This window comes from Branchiostoma floridae, chromosome 2 (genome assembly GCF_000003815.2).
Source record: "Branchiostoma floridae strain S238N-H82 chromosome 2, Bfl_VNyyK, whole genome shotgun sequence".
NCBI classification, from domain to species: Eukaryota; Metazoa; Chordata; class Leptocardii; order Amphioxiformes; family Branchiostomatidae; genus Branchiostoma; species Branchiostoma floridae.
In genome coordinates, this window is record NC_049980.1 from 23,756,582 (window position 1) to 23,777,495 (window position 20,914).

Consider the following 20,914-nt stretch of genomic DNA (forward strand, 5'->3'; position numbering starts at 1 on the left):
ACAAGAAAGACATGGAATTTTGTGACCTTTCACCTATATCATACTACATGTCTTATGGTCCTCAGGATACAGCCTTGATAGATTAAGATTCTATAATGGTAGACAATACTAACAACCAGTTAATGTGTTCTTCCCTCAAGTTCTGTCGGGCCAGAAGAAGCAGCAGTCACAGGTGCAATGGAACGGTGTTGGCAAGAAGACAATCTCAACAGTGTCGACAGGTCAGTCCTGTATGTTTTAGGCCCTGAGATACATCTGCACATTGCATCAATTAAATGCATAGGCAGTAAGGACTGTCTTGCTACTGGTGACCTGGTTGAGTGTGGCTTTAAATGTGAGGTGTGAGTGTAGAATAGGTTTACATGCATAAAATCATGACAGTTACTGAAACTTGGAAAGGTGAAATCTTCCAATCCACTACACTTGCTAAAAGTCAGGTAAGACAATGTCAGATGCCTACCAGTAGTAATACTGTAGCTATTGTCAGCATTTGTATCATTTATACCCATCTACATGTTGAAAGATTTTCTTGCTCTACATCATTTCTAACCATGTACTGCCCCAACAGGTGAGAAGGAGGCCTTCATCAGCCAGCAAAGTAAGCAAACAACCGTAAACGGGGGTCTGTATTTCACTGACGACACTTCTGGAATGGTCAATGGACAAGGTGTGTCCATTACTTTTCTAGGTGGACTACATATATGTTGCCGAAAGGGTCACAATAAGAATAGTCTGTTCTTTCACTGTTCCCTTAATTAATTTGTGACTGGAGGGTAACCTCCGTCGACAAAGTATTGTGAACCGTTTTTGCGTTGAGTGTTCGTACCAATATCTCTATGTTCCATTTGCAGCAATCGTATGTGGTTTGGCATGTCTGTATTCCATTGCGCGATGATGCGCGTTCCTTTCTTTTCGCGGTAGCTGTTTGTATAATCGATGTAGCAATTTTTTTTGCTTGAATGCCCTTGTAAGGAAATGATATTAACTCTACATCTACCTGACTTTTAAGCTTGAATTTGGAGTAATAAAGAAATTGAACCTCTGTACCTTTAGTAGTGAGGCTGTCTGTGTACCGACGGGAGCAGCTGATGCAGCATCAGTCCATCCTGGTGGAGAGGATGGACCCTGACATAACACTGGCCCATCTCTCCAAACGGAAGGTAAGCAAATAAATGTTTCAAAAGTAAATTGAATTCTCATCTGAAGGATTATCACCAACTTATCATTCAAGTTGATAAATTTCATTCCTACAGTCCAGCATCTTTAGAACAAATTCCAACATCTTCCTAGTAGCGAGCGAGCGTGACCTCTGTGAAGGTGTGGCATAAGTGTGTTTGGTTGACTTGAGGCTGTCTACACCATTTACCCTTGCTATTGAAAAGTTAACTTAATAAGAATATCTAAGCTTGCGTTGACCACATTCATTTGTTGCAGTTTTCCAACTTAAACATTCCTGTACAAAAATAAAAAGATTTGTCTAATGTACTGACCAGGTGTTCACCAGTGCCATGACTGAGTATGTAGCGAGTGCACACTCTCGCGAGGAGAAGAACAGACGCATCATCCATCTGCTACAGTCTCGTAATGACGATCAATTCTCAGTGTTCCTTGACGCTCTCCGACAGAATCAAAGCCAGGCTCACCTTGTGGAGCTTTTTAGTGCGTATTGCTTTATTTTCTTGAATCTTGTTTTTATCTTGTCAATTGCCTACCAGTAATACTGTAACTATTATCAGCATTTTTAACATTTCTATTTTAATCTTGAGAGATTTTCTTGCTCTACATCACTTCTAACCATGTACTGACCCAACAGATGAGAGAGAGATCTTCATCAACCAGCAAAGTAAGCAAACAACCATAAACAAGGGTCTGTTCTTCAGTGACGCTTCCATCAAGTCAGGTGCTTCTGCAATGGTTCAGATTGGACAACCAGTTATCCTGGAGGTCAATGGAGAAGGTGTGTCCATTGCTTTCTAGGTGGACTTTGTTGCTGAAAGAGTCATACATCATACAAAAAATAGTCTGTTCTAGATCTTTTAACTTTTTTTCATTTTGACTTGAGCGACCATTTAACAAATGGAGGAAAATGCATGTGTTGTGATAAAGTGTCATTACATGGCCATTTGTGTTTTGGGCATGGTATTCTACTATTGATTAGTTTCATTGGTGATATTGTGGTGACGAATGAATCTGTTACAGCACAGGGTAGTCCAAACTACATCACATGATCCTCAATTAAAGCTTTGCCAAAAGGCAATACAGCTAATGCTGTGCTAAGGGCTATGTTTCAAAATACTTTCTTGTTCTTTTTCAAGTTGATGATGCCCGTTGGTTGCTGAATGATGGACCCCTGCCTCAAAACAAAGGCATCCACGTCCGTACGTCCGGTCGGACCCAAGAGCTGAAGATAGATGCCATGACCCCTGACCTGGCAGGCACCTACACCTGCCAAGGTACCACACCAGAAGGCGCCAAGCTGTCATGTGATATCAACATCACGTCTATGGAATCCCAAATGACACTGTAACTGCATTTAAGTTTGCAGGTATTTGATTTTGCAGTATAGGGAGCAAATAGAGTGTTTGCTGTTTTTTTTAAGTTCACAGTTAAAACAATTTTAGGTCTAGGTGGGCAGAAGACAGAACAAGCATTTTTGCAGTGAAGTCACTGGGAACACACTAAAAACACTGCAAATATTTCTGTATTTACAGTAGTTACATTTGTAAATACTCTCAGGTTAAAAGATAGACAATTCTAGAGAATCATTCTGATGCGACCGATGCTTACACTGCAAAATATTGTACTATCCAAATATTAAGTGTCCAGCAACCTCATAGCTTCCTTGATTACTAATTCTCCTATTAGGCTAAAACATTAATAAGATAAAGCTTAATATCATAAGGCCAGGTTTCTAGCCAGGATTTTATTTTAGCGTAATGGTATTAGGAGGATGATGTGGAAGGGTGGTCTTGGCCCTTCCACAGTGAGATTTTGAAAATGTAAAACATCGGCATGATAACGGTATGCATGAGGGGACTTAGTGTAACTCTGTTAGCAACACGTGTAATTTGAAGGACTTTTTAGTCAGTTTGTAGTGACACATTATAATTTTTCATACTTGATTAGACATTTTTCGACAAGTAAATGATAGCAAAGTAGCACTGTCCAGGTAGTTGAAAATTAGCATAGTGGACCTCATTAATTTTAGCGTGGTGGTGGCAAATTATAGCATAAATACAGTATGTGTACTAGATGGTGGAAGGAAAACAATCGTTATTTGTACTTTTAGTGTAGCCCTACAATGTAGATGGCTACTTTGGAAAACTTACTTTTTCAATATTATTTGATGATTAGTAGAGAAGAGATGTTATATTATGGGTTAGAAGGTTTTAAGTTACCATCATGATGTTGTATTTCCTACATTATAATTGACAGCAGGGTTCTCACCAGGATTTGTTTACATCAAAGGGGGCATCTTAGCGCAGCAAAGCCATGTGGCAAGTGGTTCAGGTGTGAGCACTGTACAGGGGTCTAGGGGCATCCTCCCCCGTGAATGTGACACACACCTACACCTAAGACCTCATTCACTCTCAAAAAGAACAAGCAGATTTAACATGATTCTGATCAAAATTTTGCTATCCAATTTAAAAAATGCATTCACACCCATTTTCAGACAATCCGATTACTTGCACACAATCCAAGCTGATTGCGATTCCCCACCTGGCCTTTGACCCCATTCACACTCAAAAAAACAAGTGGATGATCTGGATACAAATTTTGCAATCTGGTTTAAAAGAATGTCTTCACTCTAACTTGTTTTCCAGGCATCATTGATAGGCACAAAAATAAGTAATGTGAGCAAAGCTGTCAGTGTGGCGTGTTTTGGCTCCCGGACTACGCAAACTTTGACTCCTTGTACCTGGATAGAAAACTTCCAACTGGGGGCAAATTGGAACTTTACTATTACACCTTGCGCAGATGGATTGCAAACGAGGAGTCGGATCAGTAAAAATCTAAGCCGACTAGAGTGTTCACATTAAAAAAAATGGAGAATTGCAGTTTAATCAGATTGCACATTTATCTGCTTGCTTTTTTTTTAATGCAAACGAGGTCTAAGGCCCTGTTGATGATGAAAAAAATCAAACGTTTCCATTTGGCCTGACAGCAAATGGTTTGCATTTTGCGTAACTTTGCGATGCAAACTTGCACCCACGAGCAAACCGTTTCAGTTCCTTGAAAAGGCATGGTAATGCATGGTGATATGACCTCTGAGCTGCTGAGGTTGTTGTGATTCTGCACTTACTAATGCATATTATTGGTCTTTGATCGGAACTGAACGAATGTCTTGAGGAAGCCACGTTCCTTCATGGCTTTGGAAATGTCACTTTTTGCTGTGATGCCACCAACTATGAATGCAAGTGTCGGATGTAATCCGAATCTACACCGCTCCTGCGTTCATGATGACAATTCGCAATTTAGGATAACTAGAAACCATTAAAGATCCACCTCGCAAGGAGGTTTAAAAAATCGGTTTGGGCATTCAGGATGACAAATTCATCCGTTTCAGCTTGCCAAGGGGATAGAATTGCTTCATTTTTTGCATCATGAATGGGACACTTTTTCCTCATTTTGAGGGCCACATTTTATGAAATAAGGGCAACACATTTATTACAAAACAACAGAGAAGTCCTCTACACTGGTTGAAGCCAGGGGTTCAAATCACAGTGTAGATGATGCAAGTCACAACATATAGCCACCCCCATTGATTAGCTGCACTGGCGAGAACCGTGGACAGAATATAATTAAGTATTATATAAAGAAGTTATGTCTTTATGAATTTTTGTTAGCTTGATATGCTCCACATATTGTGGATAGTAAATATTTTAAAATGATTAGGAGTTCAAGTCTTAGCAAGGTCTTAGGAACCCTTCAAAATCTACCTAGAACTTTAAGTGATTAACATGCATGGTAGTTGATAAGGTGAAATACTGTACTGTGTGACTTTTTCTCGTTTATCTTTTTTTAATAAAGGGGCAAATTTGGTTACTTCCAGACTGCTGTGGATTTCTATGGCTCAGAATTTACTCTTATATAAGTTACAAAGATCCAAGATCCAAGTTAAACATAATCTTCTTTTGTCATACTCGATCAAGTTGAAGCACTGACAACGTTCTGCTTCCAGTATTCCTGTTGAGCATGACTTCAGTTAGTTCTTTCACAGGTAAACCAGTTTCAGACTCGATAAGTTCTCTCTCCTCTCCAGCCTCTTCTCCTTTTGGCTTTTGGAGAAGTTTATCCATCAGATTATGTATGTAGTAACTGTTATGTAGTTACATGTAGGTTTTGATCATGATGAGAGTTTAAAATGATATAAAATCGCCCCTCCTCTTATGGTTATGGTAATGCAGCAGAACTTATGGTTTTGATATCTCTTGAGCATGGGAAGAAGTGACATACAAAATGTAGGTTTGAGCCCCTTAGCAACTTGTCAACCTTTACTATTACTAAATGACTATAAATAAACAGTCATATAGTATTAGAATTTTGCCATCTGTAATGTTGACATACCTGCAAAAGGAAAATCCCGATAGTACAGCAGAGTATAATTTATTTGTCATCAAAACTTTTGAGGTAAAATTATTGTGAACACAGTCTGCAAGAACTGTATACATATTTTTATTCACTGGTCGTCCATTCTGCTGTAACATATGCAATTCCTTATGTATGCTAGGAGTATTGGAGTATTGGCACTATTATAATTTTGTAAATATTTAAATACAGTACATGAATTCCTTTTGAAAGTTAAACCCCAGTATTAAATTTGAATTGATAGGCCTTGTGTGTTCAAGTTAAAATCTCACACAAATAATAAGTCCTCACTTAATGTTACATGAAATTATTTTGGTTAAAAACTATTAAAATGCCAGTTAACAAAAGAATGCCCCCTCATAATAACTGTTCCAACATATCAAAAATGATGTTGTTTGACTCACCAAATTTTATGAAATATAGTATGATCAACAATACCATTTATTTGCGGCATTAGTTCATTAGATTGATAATATCAATATTCATGTATGGTATAGTCTTATAAAACAAGATAATAAAGGATAAAAACCATGTAAAATATTCCACAAAATTACCTTGTACAAAACATGCATATAAAATGTTGTATACTGTATAACATAATACAGTCCAATGCAAGTCATACATGTTTTACCCTTGATCTGCTTGTGTATGTGTGTATACGCATGAAATTCTGAAGTACCATTTAAATGCAGCAATAGTTCATTAGATTGATAATATCAATATTCATGTATTGGATAGCCTGATAAAACAAGCTTAAGAAAATATTAAAAGATAACTAGAAAGGCCGACATTTGCTTGGGTGCAAATACAGCATATTTCAGCCATACCCATTCCCACGCAACATTGGACTGTTCCAAGTCACCCCTGCGCAAAAATGCAATATTTTAATGTAAGTTATCCCCAAAAGAGAACTAATATTGTGAATTGATTCCATGTCAAAACAGAGCTTGCCCAATATGCCCCGGGCCCATATGGAAGAATATAATCTTCCACAGGAGCGCATATGCATAACTGATTGGTTTTTAGAATTGCGGCAGCTCCTATTTTTCCGAGAGTGAAAAAAAACGCATCTTCCATTCAGAAGATTTTCGTCATGAAATTACATGACGCCATTCAACAATTTCCACTTCGATAACTAGGTCTAAGTACTGTCATAATCTCCTTGTGATGTGGGTACATTTATTATTGCAGTGAACTTTTTTTAAGCAAGTAGGGCATACGTTTTAATAATTGTCAGGTGCAGGTACTGTGTAGTAGGAGTGTTGTTATTTTTTTCAAGCTAAAACTTCAATCTTCTTCTTGTTTTGTATGAGCCATTACATAAACGGAGACGTCTCGAAATTTTACAAGAATTTTACCACCCTGTCGCTTCATTTCTTTTCTGAAAGATCCCAGGACCAACAAGTTAATTTGATTTTGCTTTATCTATATATTTCATTTTCCTTCGAATTCTTTGTTAAGTATATGCCCCTGCATACCACTGTTAAATTGTTTTACTTTGTATGCAATCAGCCATCGGACGTAATCTTGTCTGAGTGTTATAATTTCCTGCTCGTAGCGTGCGAGACCTGGAGGATAGGTGTTTCTACTTTGTTCGGGGGTTTCTTTTCGGAGGTCAGTGGTGATACTCTGGTACTGAGAGTGTTTTATTGGGCTCAAACTCTGGCAGTTTAAAGTTACTTACAATTTGAATGTACAAAGTTTACTTCAAAAAAGAACAACAACAACACTAGAAGTACCTACATTTGTTCGGGAAAAAATACATGCATTCTCGCCACTGTCAAACTTAACGTTACGTATCAAAACTAAACGCAAGCCGTCCAATTTTCCCTGTCCAAATCTGCCGAAAATGATTGATAGTGCCGTGCGGAATGTTGGTAAATTCATCGACACTAACGTTCAATGCACGCGTACCGTCCGCTACCGCTCAAATGACCCTGTCTGAACTCCAAATCATCGCAAACTACAATTTCAAACCCGGCAAAGGGGACCATATGGCCACTGTAAGGCTGTAATATGCATCTGTATATACGGGATTGCAAGGCCCCGCTTATGAATATTAACTAGCATTCGCCTTTCTCGTCGCTGATTGGCTGGCGTCCATAAAGTAATTATCTCTCGCTCTCCCCAGACCGCTGGCACCTGGCACGTGTGGGCTCTGGGGTCACTGGAGTTCACGGCAGGAAGCCGAAAGAAAACCAATTTCCCCTCAGAAAAGCGCTGAAATTAAGCATTTTAAAGTAGTTTGTGCCCAAAATTTTACTTGGATCATTTTACCAACTATCTAATGCCTATCTACACCAAATTTAAGGTCATTCCATTGTAATTCAAGGGAACAGGGGGCCACAATATACCGTTTTGGTCAAAACATGACCTTTAAACTTCAATAAAATCATTTTAGAGGCAGATATGAAAAAAATGAGAAAAAAGCACATCGGTATTGACCCACTCTACCCTTGTGCCAAATTTCAGGTCATTCGGTCACGGAACGACGGAGATGAATCGCTTTGAAGATTTGACAGGAGAAAGAAAGAAAGAAAGAAAGAAAGAAACATTACGAATACAATATATTTCACCATACCATATATGGTATGGCTGAAATATAAAAACCATGCAAGATATTCCACAAAATTACATTGTACAAAACATGCATTAAAATGTTGTATACTATAACATAATACAGTCCAAATGCAAGTCATGTCTAGCCTTGATCTGTATGTATGTATGTAGGTATGAATTTATCAAGTGCAGAAATATTTCTGCAGCATGTAGAAAGTTACAAATACAATTGTCACCTAGAAATGAATATCTTGGTTTGCTGCAGTTCAAGCCAGTACCTCCAGCTAGTATTAATTCATTTTATGAGAAGTACATGTATATGGTACCAACAAAGTGACTATCTAAATACATATCAGGAAGAATAATACATGTACCAAAATATAGAAGACCATGCAAATTTGCACTCTGAAAACATCATTCTGCTAACATGCACAATGAAAGGTGCAATTATAGTCATAATAAAGTAGATGAAATGTAGATATCTTGCACAATTTATAGATGCAACAATCATTATTTCATGTATAAAGAACAGTTGAAAATGTTAAATAAAACCATATAGCAAATTGATATGGCCCCTACTTGACACACGTCGCTTCACACATCAGAACTCTGGACTTGATGCTCGCCTTGTTTTCTCCGGCTGTACGAGGTAGGAGTCAAGAGGCAGTGTCCTGTGCTCGGTGATGGAATCTACAGGAGAGAGTGGATTCACATTTACATTGTACATCATTTGAATTCTGTACACTGCAAAGTCTATCATTGACAAATGGCAACAGCTCTAGGGCCATTATCATGTACATGTATATTGGAAACAAGCTAACACAGTCTTGAAATCTAAAATGTTGTCTTTTATTTTAATCTATTAAGATTTTCTATTACAATAGATCCAGAATGGAATTAAAATTGTGTTTTCAAAACACGAAACCTGCAATCATCTGCCTATAGTATATACATTTTGTATGCACAAAAAAGTTGACAATTTTGGCATTATATACACAATGTAGATACCATGAAATGTAAACTGTTGCAACAATTCTAACTTGAAATGTTAATACCAACCTAGCACCCAGAGCTCAGTAACAACCAAGGCATCGGTCCTCCTCTGCGGGTTTCCTACAACGATCCTGGCCCTCCTGATGGAGGTACAGATTCTCCCTCCACACAGCTCCACCAGGTGCACCAGGCTGGAGTATGGAGGGGATGTCTGTTCGGAGATATAGATGAGCCCACAGTCAGAGAACAGGTCCTGGTTGTAGGGGCCTTCTGCTGCCTGCCTCTCCAGACGTGCCTCCTGCAAAAGCACAAGTCATGCCTCAAGTCGTCTTCATACCATCATCAAGAAAACTGTCATTCTTAATAGGCAAAGGAGCACCAGTACAAACGGAAACAGTATTAGCACTGTCCACTCAGAAATTTACTAATACAGTCAAACCTGCCCGAGCGACCACCTCTTCTCAGCTACCACCTGGCCATTTCGACCGCTTTTTCTCGGTCCCGATTTATTTTCCCATTGACGTAAGCATTAAGCGACCTTTTCTCAACGACCACCTGGCCAACGCGACCGCGACCGGCCCAAATTGGGACCCATAACGACCGCATCATTTTCAAAATTGAGGTTTTCATCGATTTCTGATGATAACTAGCGCGATTTTGTGCCGAAATCGGCCGGTTTGCGTCGGATTTTGGGGTTAAATTTACAGTTTACAGTGTGCATGTTGTATTTGACATTAAAGACCTTGCTTCTTTGCGTGCGTGCAGTGTGCTTGCTATTGGCCATTAAACACAACGGAAACCATTTATACTTTGCATCGGGCATGTTTTGAGTCGATACTCTTCTCAGCGACCACCTGTCCAAATCGACCGCTTTTTCCCGGTCCCCCGGGTGGTCGTCTTGGGCAGGTTTGACTGTAATAGCTGTTTACAATCCTGAGGAGGGTACTGCATTTATTTCTAAATTGCATGAGATTTTGAGTACAATTACACAATTATGGAATTTGTCCGCCAGTGACAGTATTGTTCTGTCTAGCAGCCAATCTACAACTAGTACATATTCTGCTGACATGAATTATTACTTATTTTGTGTTTTCAGGTGTATCATTTCACATGGTTTTCCATATATTTCAGGTAGATGACAGCTTCTTTTTTACTACTCTTGTGTATGTGACCTTTCTTTTTCCATCTAAATCATAGCCAGTATGTATCATATATATGTATATATATATGATCTATATACCTACATGATATATCACGTCCTCTCATGCACATAGGAAAAAGAAGGACTGTTAACCTGAGCTGCAGGAAAAGCCTCATGGAGTTCATACGGTTCTTCTTCCACATAGCGCCCCACCTCGCAAGACTTCAAGACCTGAGTGACACACATAGCGTATTCTTTCAGAAAAAGGATGACATTTTTGGACATTAAAGAAGCAACACTGCAGCTCAAATATCATGATCGTACTTAGTATCTACAACAAACTGTTTGTTTGACAAAAGAGGACAGTACCCGGGCAAAAAAAGCAGTAATGTATGAAGATGATGAGTTAATGAAGATCTTCTTTTATTTTCTAGCAGGGATTTGATTAATAAATGTAAACCTTCCCTCAGAGTGGAAAAAATTGCAGCATGACAAGATGTCTGAGCTCACCCATTCTAATGACACCAGCCAGCAGCCCTGAGCAATGGCACTCAGAACATTGAGGGTTCGCCGATTACTGCCGGACACAACATGTGTAGTTCTCTCTGTAACATCCCTCTCTAGGTAGGAACCTCCCAGCTGTTTCATCACCGAAATCACCAGTTCCTGGTCCCTGTAGAATCCATTAGAATTTATGACATGTTGGTGGACCTTAAACAACACTCAAAGTGCATCTAAGCAGGAGTGTCAAGACTACGGACAAGTATACCTGGGGCAAATGGGCTTTATGAAACATTATCTTGATGAATGGAAATGATTTCAGACTTATATTATAACCATCCACCCTCAATCTGTTCCAGCTGAAGACATTTCAATATTCTCAACTCTCAAGAGACTTATTATATTAATAGTATCATCATTTGTTGTCAGTCTGCATGGCAAATACAAAGATAAGAAAGATAAATCTATAAAAAATAAACACTGCTTACTTTGTGTGCATGCTGGTCATCACTAGGGCTTTCCCAGTCTTCTCTTTTTTTCCCACCTTCTGCCTGCTCCTCCTGTTACATGACAGTCTGGTGGCTCCTGTGCTACTACTGCTGGTGGAACTGTCCAGGTCAGAAGAGGTTGGTTTCCTTGAAGTCTGGGGAGAAAGATTGGAGGCACATGAATGTACAGAGCCTCACTGATTAGCAAACCGATTGTCTTTAATGTCAACAAACTTCAAGTAGGTATAGAGGATAAAAAAGGCTGTTTCCTATTTCTTTACAAAATGTTTTTGGTAGCTATTAATACTGCTAAATGTAAATGTTAAATTTGAATTTAAGTCAAATTCTGTAAAATGTTTGTAGCTAATGCAAATCAGGGAAAAACAAGGGTAATGGGTTCTTAAAGTACCTTGGCTTTTTTCTGCGCTTGTTTGTTAGTGTCCTTCCTGGCTGACTTGGAAGAGTGTGACTCATCCATCTCTCCATTGCTGCTGTTACTTGAGCCAGAGCTGCTACTCACCCTTCTGCTTGAACATCTGCTCGAATCTTTACCTTTCTTACAACTCCTTTTGCTGAGACTCGGTCTCTGTGGAGGGGCAAATTCTTCAAGACTCCTTCTGGAGGGCCTTAAAGGTTCCACAACAGAGTACTGACTGCTTGCGAGATCAACTACTTCTGCATCATCCTCAACAGGTATAGCGACAAGGGATTTCCCTTGAGAGTTTCTCCCAGCTTTCTGATTTTGTTTACTTTGGTTTGATTTCTTCTCGGGTGTCCTGCTTGTCTTCTTGGCTGCAGTGTTCTTCCGGCCTTTCTGCTGCGAGTCGGGATCATCACTATCGCTTTCATTATTGCTTCCCCTATCATTGGCTGGATTTTTCTTCTGCTTGCTGCCCTGCCTCAAGCTTGCCAAGGCTCGTGCACTTGCTCTAGCTGCAAGTTCTCCCAACCCATCACTACTGTCCGAATCCCAGTCCCACTGTGGCACTGTGGCTCCTCTCTTCACAACTTTACTCCCTCCATTCCCTGCATCATTGTCTGATTTTGCCTGTTTGCCTTTCTTTGCAATTTGCTTGGCCTCGTCTTCAGAACTGTCAGTTGCCGCCCTCCACTTCCTCTTTGCTGCAGCATTTTCTTTGTTTGAATCCATTCTCTTACTACTATTCAGTTGTACATCAGCATCCATGCTACCCTGTGACTCCACACTAACCCTGCCAATAGTGCTTGTGGATACTGGGGTCTGGTCACGCTTGCCAGATAGCACACCTACTGTCTTCTTCACCCTATTTGTTGCAGCTGATCCAGTAGGTTCTTGTGGACATATCAGCTCTGCAGCTGGTCCGCTGTTCATTGTCGACAACAGACGCCTCTTTCCTGAGCCACTCTTTGCCGGCTGTTTTAAAGAGTTGTTCCCTTCTGGTTCTCCATCCTTTGCTGGTAAACTAGACAGTCTTCTACTTTGTCTTCGCTGTTTCTTGAAACTATCAGAAGACGTTTCCATTCTTGGCTGACTGTTGCGGCCTGAAACATTATCACTGGGCACCTGTTGTTCGTCTTCAGCACACGTCTTCTTCTCACAGCTACTGTTGTTGTCAGACTCTGCTCCACCTAGGAGATAGTGGACAAGGACTATCAAGTAGCTATGACTGTATTTCAATAAGTACAAAATGCAAAATTACTTCATAGTAATCATACATATGAGCTTTTCACAGTTGCCACAATTTGAGAGGATAAAGTAGTTTCTCCCCCAAAATACTAAACTATTAAAGCAGCAGTATTTAACTTCAGTTCTATGCTTTATAAAAGCAAGATGCAGAACAGCGAAGAATAACACAGGTAAGAAGGAGACAGCTACATTGAAAGTGTTGAGGTACAAAATACACTATAAATGTCAGAAATGCCCCAATGTTCACCTACAATAGGGATCTCAGACAACCAGTCTATTGTAAATGGCAATAAATGTGTCTTTGATTTCAAGTTTGTCATTTCAGCATTTGATGACACAGTGACTCACATACATGTTTTACATCTATGTATACTTTTGACTGTACAAAATCTTTTGAATATTTAGAACATACCAAAGAGCCTTTTCTGAGACAAGGTCCCCTCTGTGAAGTTAAGTGGAGATGCCTGGTTTTCCTGGCGAGCCATCAGCTGATTCCTCTTTTCACGCATGTTTGGAGGCGTGTCAGGGATGGCCAGAGGCATGCTGGGTAATACCATCTCCTGGAAAACATAAGAGAGGGTGATGTCAGTAACAGTCCTTAAACTTTTCCTTATATATCCATATCATGCAAGTCTGATGTCACAATTTCAAATCAAATCAAATAATTATCATGCAAGTTTGAAGCCATAATAACCACAGTTGTCAAGAACCTGCAAGGTGGGATAGGCTTCATATGATGTTCTAAATCGTGTGCGTGGCAGAATTGTTGTGCCTTCAAGCAAGAGAGTTCCAAATTGAGGTGTTTGATAATTTGTTTTTCCACAGAATAGAATTTTCCACAGAACTTCCATAGAGCGGAATTTGTTGCAAACAGTAAATCTCTTAGAAGCCTTAATACAATGCCTACAATTAGATGTGCAGAGATTGGGTATGACAGGTCGTTCTGTATAATAAAACCAGTTGCTGCCATGCCATATGCCTGTTGTTCAGTTGTTATGCTAAAGGGAAGTTATACCGGGCCATATACAAACAGATACAGGTGACCCACCTCACTGTTGGGATCCTGTGTGTCCTCCACATAAACTGTTGCCTTGTTGGGGGTACCTGAAGGGGTGGTACCTGTCACCGTTTTCCAGCGGTTTGCCAGCTCATGATGGCGGCGCCGCTTCCGTACTCTCTCTGCACTCCCGGCCAACTCCTCCTCAAAGCTTTTAGGCTGCATGGACCTGTACCTCTGTACAGTGGTGGGCAAAGCAAGATGTATGGAATTAAATATGCATAGGCCTGGGAAAAGTAGTTTTTGTTTTCAGATTTTGGCTAAAAGATAAAACAGTGTTTGTAACTAAAAAACTACCTGTTTTACCTACATGCCAAACATAGCAAGGTGTGTTGTAGTGAACAGGCATGCCTACCCTTATCCTTGTCAGTACAGGTGTGTTTCCTTCATCTGGGCGGCTGATGGGAAACAATCCTTCATTCACATGGACCTGCTTCTCTCTGCAACTAGTGGGTTTAGATATATAAGAGTTAGAAAAACATCATCATCATATCATGCAATCTTTAAGTTGGATCCGGCCAAATACATGGGCCTCCCAACCTCACCAATGTTTTTGTTCTAGTTAACTGCACTCACTATTTTGATTTTTTCACAGCATCACCACTGCACCTGATTGGGATGGCTCTTTAAGCGGGTTTTACTCAGTAAAATATAGGATAGAATAATTCACTATATCATGTGCATGCACTTATTTTATCTTGGAACAGCACTGCTCCTCTCAACAATATTTGGCAGAGAAGCACTCCATACTTTTATTGATACTGTCAAAAGCCAGCACAATATCACACTGTGTAACATTTACAGGCTTAGAATGCATGAAACTCCTTTACCTTTCCACCCAGAGCACAGACACGAGGTGAATGCCTTTTTTGGTGGCCCTGTCCAATGTGCTCTTTCTACCGTCCTTGAAGACCACATGCGTCACCTCACGGGAAAGTTTCGGTTCCACCTGCAAGCATAAAGATACAAATTAGTATGTAGATCCATGAAGAAAAAAAAGTTGAACATTATAAGGTCATACTAGTAAATAAATGTTTGCTGTGTACAGACATATTCAAGTCACACGTCAAATGCAAAGCTGAATTCATTCAGGCTGAAGTAGAAGTGATTCCAACATACATTTCAATAATAACTGTGGCACACCGTCACATAACATTGGGGTGTTTGGCTCAAAGCCCAGATTTAGAGCTCTTCAACTTCAAGTTGCCTGATATGCTCCAACATGGGTAAGGATGGTATTGGATGGCTAGGACATTGAATAGAGGTCTTGTGTTTGATGAAAGAAAACCTTGCACATAAAAGATCCTACGACACTTATCGAAAAAGGTATGGGTCCTTCCTGGTGTGCGTGATCAATTGAATCTGTTCGGATATACAACTTGTACTCTCCAGTACAAACCTGGTGTGTTACACCATATGAAGGTTTAACGGGTATGCACGCAGTACCAACAAATAAAATCCCTTACATGTATGTTCTGACATACATCAGAGTAACTATCAAAGTTACTGCAATGTGCCCTATGTTACACTAAGTCAGTAACAGCGTTCCCGCCAGGTTCTTGAAAGTATGCGTCCAAATATTTGGGAGGGGGGTATTGAGCGCCGGAGGCGCGAGACGAGCGCCGCAGGCGCTCGCATTCTAGGGGGGTCCGGGGGCATGCTCCCCCTTGAAAATTTGGATTTTCAAACTCTCTAAAACACAATTTCCTGCAATTTGAGAGGAAAATCATGCGCTTGAGATTGGCTGTCGGTTGCCTCTTTTACTCCCGATATTCAGTAATCGACGACCGCCCTCTCGAACCCCCAAAATATTTTAAAAAACTATAAGCACAGGGAATCAGCCTTCCGTGATCTGGCCCGGGTATAATTTGTCCAGACATGAAAATTTTGGATTTTTGATGCTTCGCAACAGGGCTCTAGCCAGTTCGTCAGCCCATGGAAAAATTTTGCCAATTTTTTTCGTCATTGAATAAAAAAATGTCTACCTCGTGCGATCGATGTTGCGCCCTTCCGCCTCAAATAGTTTTCCGAGACGATAAAATAACGACGCCATCACACTTTGTGTTTTGTTCTATTTTTCGCGATGGCTTTACTCAAATTTTTCGAATCGGTGGGGTTTTACAAGGCCGTGCCGTCATTTTCTACGAGCGTGCGTTTGTTTCCTGCGACCTCAGGTAACCCCGTTTTTGGCGTGAAATCTTTGGCTGGATTTCTTTTTAAATAGACCAAGAACGTTATACATTACGAAGGAGGACGATCTGCTGCCTCTTTGGCAGTGATCAGTGTCGGTGTAGCATTGAAGCAGTAGCCAGAAAGACGTCCCAACGCGCTGGGCGCTGCGATCGACGGTCCCTCTGGGGAGCTAGGGGGGCGTGCCGCGCCATGTGCCACGGAGGCCAGTGCCAGTGTACAGCCGACTCGATCGACGCTTGACAACAATATTGCGGCCCCATTTCTGCCACAAATTTTGTCTTTTTGAAACAAAAGAAATTTTGGAAATAAGAAATAAAGTGTATAGTTTAACTTGGATAAATGGGGAAACTTTAATAGTAAATTGTTAGCAGCTAGGGAAGAAACTTGCCAGACGACACGGGCGGCTACCAGTATCACAAAACAACGTCACGTGCGTCGGAAACTTTTGTTTTTTCCCGGTGACCAATGACAGAGTACATCATTACATCTATCAAACGCTGATTGGTTATAAAGATGATTGGATTTGGACCTGGTGGCCAATCGAGACTGCTTGGCGCCGGCGGCCTGTTGTCAAAGATACCGACTGCCAATCAACTGCCCACGGCGTGAGAACATTTGTTGAGATGTGCAACACTCGCGCAGAACAGTTTGTTCAATACTAGTATTGCCCACAAATCATTAACAAATACGTGAAAATGAGGACAAGTTATAAAGTATCATGTTAAAATCAGAATATAAAATCTGCATAAGATTTCTTCCAGTGTTAAAGAATCCTGATTGTCAAATGTATTCACGGACTACAAAAAATTACATTGCGCAACGGACGGCTCAGACTGGCGCGTGGCTGGGTGTGTCGCACGTGGGTCCGCTAGCTGTAAAACGTGCCGCGCTCCGCCCCATTCCCAGACTACTGGGATGACCGAAAAGTGAACAATTTGAAGTATAAATTGTAAAGGTAGGATTCCTTCTTATAAAGACAGATTTTTTAAAGATTCCAGATACATTTTGTACACTGGTGGTACAAATCAGCCTTTCTTTCAGATTTTTTTATGGACGCATTCGGCCGAGCCGTGTGCATCTTTCCAGAAAAAAATGCGTCCAAAGACGTAAAGACGTATGCCTGGCGGGAACGCTGGTCAGTAATATACAATATAGTACTTTACTATGCCACAAGGCTTACCTGAGCACCCAGCAACTCCAGTTGCTTAGCCACAGCTTTGGAGCGATTTTCCATAGTGTCATTGCACCGCACCTCCACATAAACAACTACACCTGTGGTGGAATAAAAAAAGTCAATCCAATGTACATTTACGTACAGTCAAAGACTGCCAATGACTTAAAGGTCAAAGGATGAATACTGGAGTTATGTGGACAGGTGGTCACTATAGACAGGATTCGTAAGGCTTGTGTAAATGGGAAAATTATCTAAGGGACCATTAAAAAGTGGTCACATTGGCCAGGTGTTTCCTTGTATGGGATGGCATAGTCATTTGGTTGGAGCGACAACTCAAACTAGAAAGACATACCTCACTGGATGTAGTTACTTAAAGCAAGAATGCTGTAAGTATTCTTCATAACCATATAAAAACATGGATTTTGGGTCCTTATTATGTTAAATATATTAAACTACCCAAAGACACATTTGGGTTTACACTTACCTTTTAGAACTCTGTTGTCCACTGGTTGTGTGGAGGGGGGCAAGTCATCATCATCATCACTGTCCAGGACCAGGGCCTGGTTGGCAGGGCTCGGTGTGTCTGTGGGCAGCAGCAGACTAACCTGGTCCTGGAGACGTGGGCTAGGGGTGTCGGCAGGTAACATCAGCCTCTCCAGACTGGGCTGACCACTAACACCTGGTCTGAGTGTTGGTGTCCCGGGCTGGGAACAAATACAATGAATGGTCAGGCCTAGGAAAAAAATGCTGTGTTTCCTGTTTCAGTCCTAAAAAAATTAGCGTCAGTAGGGAGGGATTATCTTCTTTTTTCTTGTAATTTTTTTAGGCTGGCCAAAACTTTAGTGATACATATTATAAATTGAAATGCAATCTTTGAAATCTTTCAATGTCAAACTTTAATTTTGTGCATAATAGATACATCTATTCTTTATTAGATATAGAGGACGAACAGTGTTTTTCAGTGTTTTTAATTCAATGGGCAGGCTGAATAAAGATTCTAACTGTAAGCTATGTGACTCCACTGCTCACCCCCCAAAAAAGGCCAGGGTCAGCATGTTTTTCTGGGGTAGGGAAACAGGAAACACAACATTTTTTCCAAGGCCTCATCAACACAGAAACCTTCCATCAAAAGAAAACCAACAAAAAAGGAATGGCAAAAGGATCTTTAATGAATTTTTACCCGGGGTAAATTGGGTGAGTCAAGCTCCATTTCTCTGACACTGTGACAAGTGGTGTTGTTTCTCATGGTGGTCTTGTGACTCTTGGTTAGAAGGCTGGGTGATTCAAGGTCCATATTTTGTATAGATAGGCTAGTGACATCACCGAGTTGGGGATTCTGTCCTTGACTCCCACTGAGCTGACAGGACTGAAAAGATACAGTTTTGTATTTCAGAAATAGATACATTTGTAGTTGTACAAGTACTTTGCTGAGATAGGATGTACATTATTTACCTGAAGTATCAATAACACCCCTGAAATTCATTTCAATGTAGAATGATAATGGTACGTAATTATAACAACTGTAATATTAATAGCAGGCATAAAGACATTTACATGTCATTGATATTTGTAATCATAGCATTTACAGAGTTCTAAAATGAAGACACAGCCTTACTTGACTTACTGGGTCATCCCAGCTGTTGCTGGCCACACCCACACTGACCAGGCTCCTCCGACTTCCTGCAGAAAAAAAGAGAGCTATATAACTCAGCCTCAGGGCACCTGAAGGATACACTAGTAGTACTAGTGCAAAGCAATCGAACAATGATTTTCCCAGGTCACAACACAAACAGCAAATCTTTTTAAAGTAGTATAGTAATTATTTTTGAACCAATGAAATATATAATTAAAGGCTATGGCCACAGCAAGTAAATTTTATGGATGACATCAGCGCGCCGCACATTAATTCTTGCCTGATTTCAGAAAAAAAAACAAGAAATTTTTTCTTCTGCAGGGATGGTCAACATGACGATAAAGTACCAAAATGAGCAAATATGTTCTGTTGTAGCCTAATAATTGTTCTTGTAGAAGTGAAACTTGCGAGGTACCCAGGACTGTAGTTGTAGAAATGAAACTTATTGGATAGTTGCAAAAGTGACACCAATATGGAAGCCATGATTGGCATGAGTGTGGTAGCCAACTTTCCAGTCTATTACTAGTATCACTTTTACCACACCAGTACATGTCTTGAATACAGGAATGTATGCCTTGTTGGCTCCAATACCATGTTTTGTCCCTTTAATTCTTTAATTCATCATAACTTTATGGTGCCTATTTTGGAAATGTAGCCATATTGTTTTTTTTTCACACATCTTATTGTTTTTTTCCGCCCTATCGCACTATTTTTGCAGTCTGCAGAGGATATCATCCATAAAATTTACTTGCTGTGGCCTAAAAATCTGGGTAAAAAGAGAGTACGTAAGGTAACAGTCACTTAAGCAACTGGACAGATTTTGGAAATGGCCAGACCTTTCAGATAGCATCCATGGCACTTTTGTTCATTTTCCCAAATCTGTCCAGGTAAATGAGTATCTGTTACCTTGCTATGCAAGATATTTTTTCATTTTAACATATTAACAACATTCTAAAATCTTACTGGTGGGATTTGTTTTGGCACTTCCATTTGCAGGATTACTTTTCTGTCTGCCAGGTGTTCCTGCTGAACTCCTGCCGGTCTGGCTCAGACCCAGGGTACTCTGCCTGCGGGAGCATCGGCCAGCTTTGATGGCCAGTCGGCTCATTGGAGACAGCTGGAACAAAATATTGTAGATGCATATATTTCATTATAGCCATCTTTACATCACAGTGAAATGTTACTTTATGTTAATTTCTTTATTTAAAGCTGATACACATAATGTAGTTATTAACTGGTCAATTAGCATATTCATCAAAGTGAAAGCCACAAAAACGGGATGGAAATGATACCTAACATTAGAACACCTACAATATTTCAATTTGTATTATGCTGCTAGGGGTTTTATCAATTTGACATCGGAGTTCTGATGACAACCCTGTCTGAAAACTTTGTAAAATTTAACAAAAGCAAAATACTAGTAATGGCATAAAGCAAATAATGGTATACAAAACTGGTCTTCACACAAGTTACAGTCTTCTTCATCTAGCCAGGATACCAGACCCCAGCCCAATCTCAGTACAGTAGAAGCGCAAGTCTACGAAAGCTTCACCTTCCGCACTGGAACCGAGTGCTGAAAACAATGGTCGAATCGGCCTCAGCACTCGGCGCCCAGTGCTGAAGAATGTTCAGCACTCGTTTTCCAGTGCTGATCGGCCTTTCTCCAGTGCTGAAGCTCCCTTTGAAGCACTCGTTTTCCAGTGCTGAAAAGACGTCAGCACTCGTTTTCCAGTGCTGAAAAGACGTTTTCCAGTGCTGAATGTTCGTCAGCACTCGGCTCCAGTGCTGAACTCGCGGCCCGGGCGGCGACGGGTCAGGTCAAAAGTCACTCAGCACTGGTTACCCAGTGCTGAAACCGCCGTCAGCACTGGAACCGAGTGCTGATATACAAAAGCTTCGCCTTCCGCACTCGATTTTCCA

The 20,914-nt window shown here is 40.5% G+C and overlaps 2 protein-coding genes across 3 annotated transcripts in view; one reads left to right on the forward strand and one right to left on the reverse strand.

Annotated features, from left to right (window-relative positions):
• Window positions 1-5,046, forward strand: part of LOC118409244 (neural cell adhesion molecule 1-like) — a 47,971-nt gene extending 42,925 nt beyond the window's left edge. Inside the window, exons 20-25 of the mRNA XM_035810112.1 lie at window positions 141-221; window positions 569-667; window positions 1,054-1,160; window positions 1,494-1,659; window positions 1,814-1,957; window positions 2,316-5,046. Coding sequence (XP_035666005.1) covers window positions 141-221; window positions 569-667; window positions 1,054-1,160; window positions 1,494-1,659; window positions 1,814-1,957; window positions 2,316-2,527 — 809 coding nt within the window. The 3' untranslated portion in view covers window positions 2,528-5,046. The remainder of the gene's footprint in view (window positions 1-140; window positions 222-568; window positions 668-1,053; window positions 1,161-1,493; window positions 1,660-1,813; window positions 1,958-2,315) is intronic.
• Window positions 5,047-8,462: 3,416 nt separating this feature from the next.
• Window positions 8,463-20,914, reverse strand: part of LOC118409482 (microcephalin-like) — a 14,976-nt gene continuing 2,524 nt past the window's right edge. The window contains exons 2-16 of one of the 2 annotated variants that reach the window (XM_035810528.1): window positions 19,958-20,111; window positions 18,986-19,041; window positions 18,542-18,727; window positions 17,846-18,065; window positions 17,368-17,459; window positions 14,825-14,943; window positions 14,350-14,440; window positions 13,986-14,171; window positions 13,350-13,497; window positions 11,681-12,879; window positions 11,272-11,426; window positions 10,793-10,955; window positions 10,436-10,513; window positions 9,208-9,439; window positions 8,463-8,838 (exon numbers count right to left, since the gene is read on the reverse strand). In XM_035810528.1, the coding sequence (XP_035666421.1) occupies window positions 8,750-8,838; window positions 9,208-9,439; window positions 10,436-10,513; window positions 10,793-10,955; window positions 11,272-11,426; window positions 11,681-12,879; window positions 13,350-13,497; window positions 13,986-14,171; window positions 14,350-14,440; window positions 14,825-14,943; window positions 17,368-17,459; window positions 17,846-18,065; window positions 18,542-18,727; window positions 18,986-19,041; window positions 19,958-20,111 (3,168 nt within the window). In that variant the 3' untranslated portion in view covers window positions 8,463-8,749. Of the gene's footprint in view, window positions 8,839-9,207; window positions 9,440-10,435; window positions 10,514-10,792; window positions 10,956-11,271; window positions 11,427-11,680; window positions 12,880-13,349; window positions 13,498-13,985; window positions 14,172-14,349; window positions 14,441-14,824; window positions 14,944-17,367; window positions 17,460-17,845; window positions 18,066-18,541; window positions 18,728-18,976; window positions 19,042-19,957; window positions 20,112-20,914 lie in introns of both variants that reach the window. The other variant, XM_035810527.1, reaches the window with a different exon arrangement.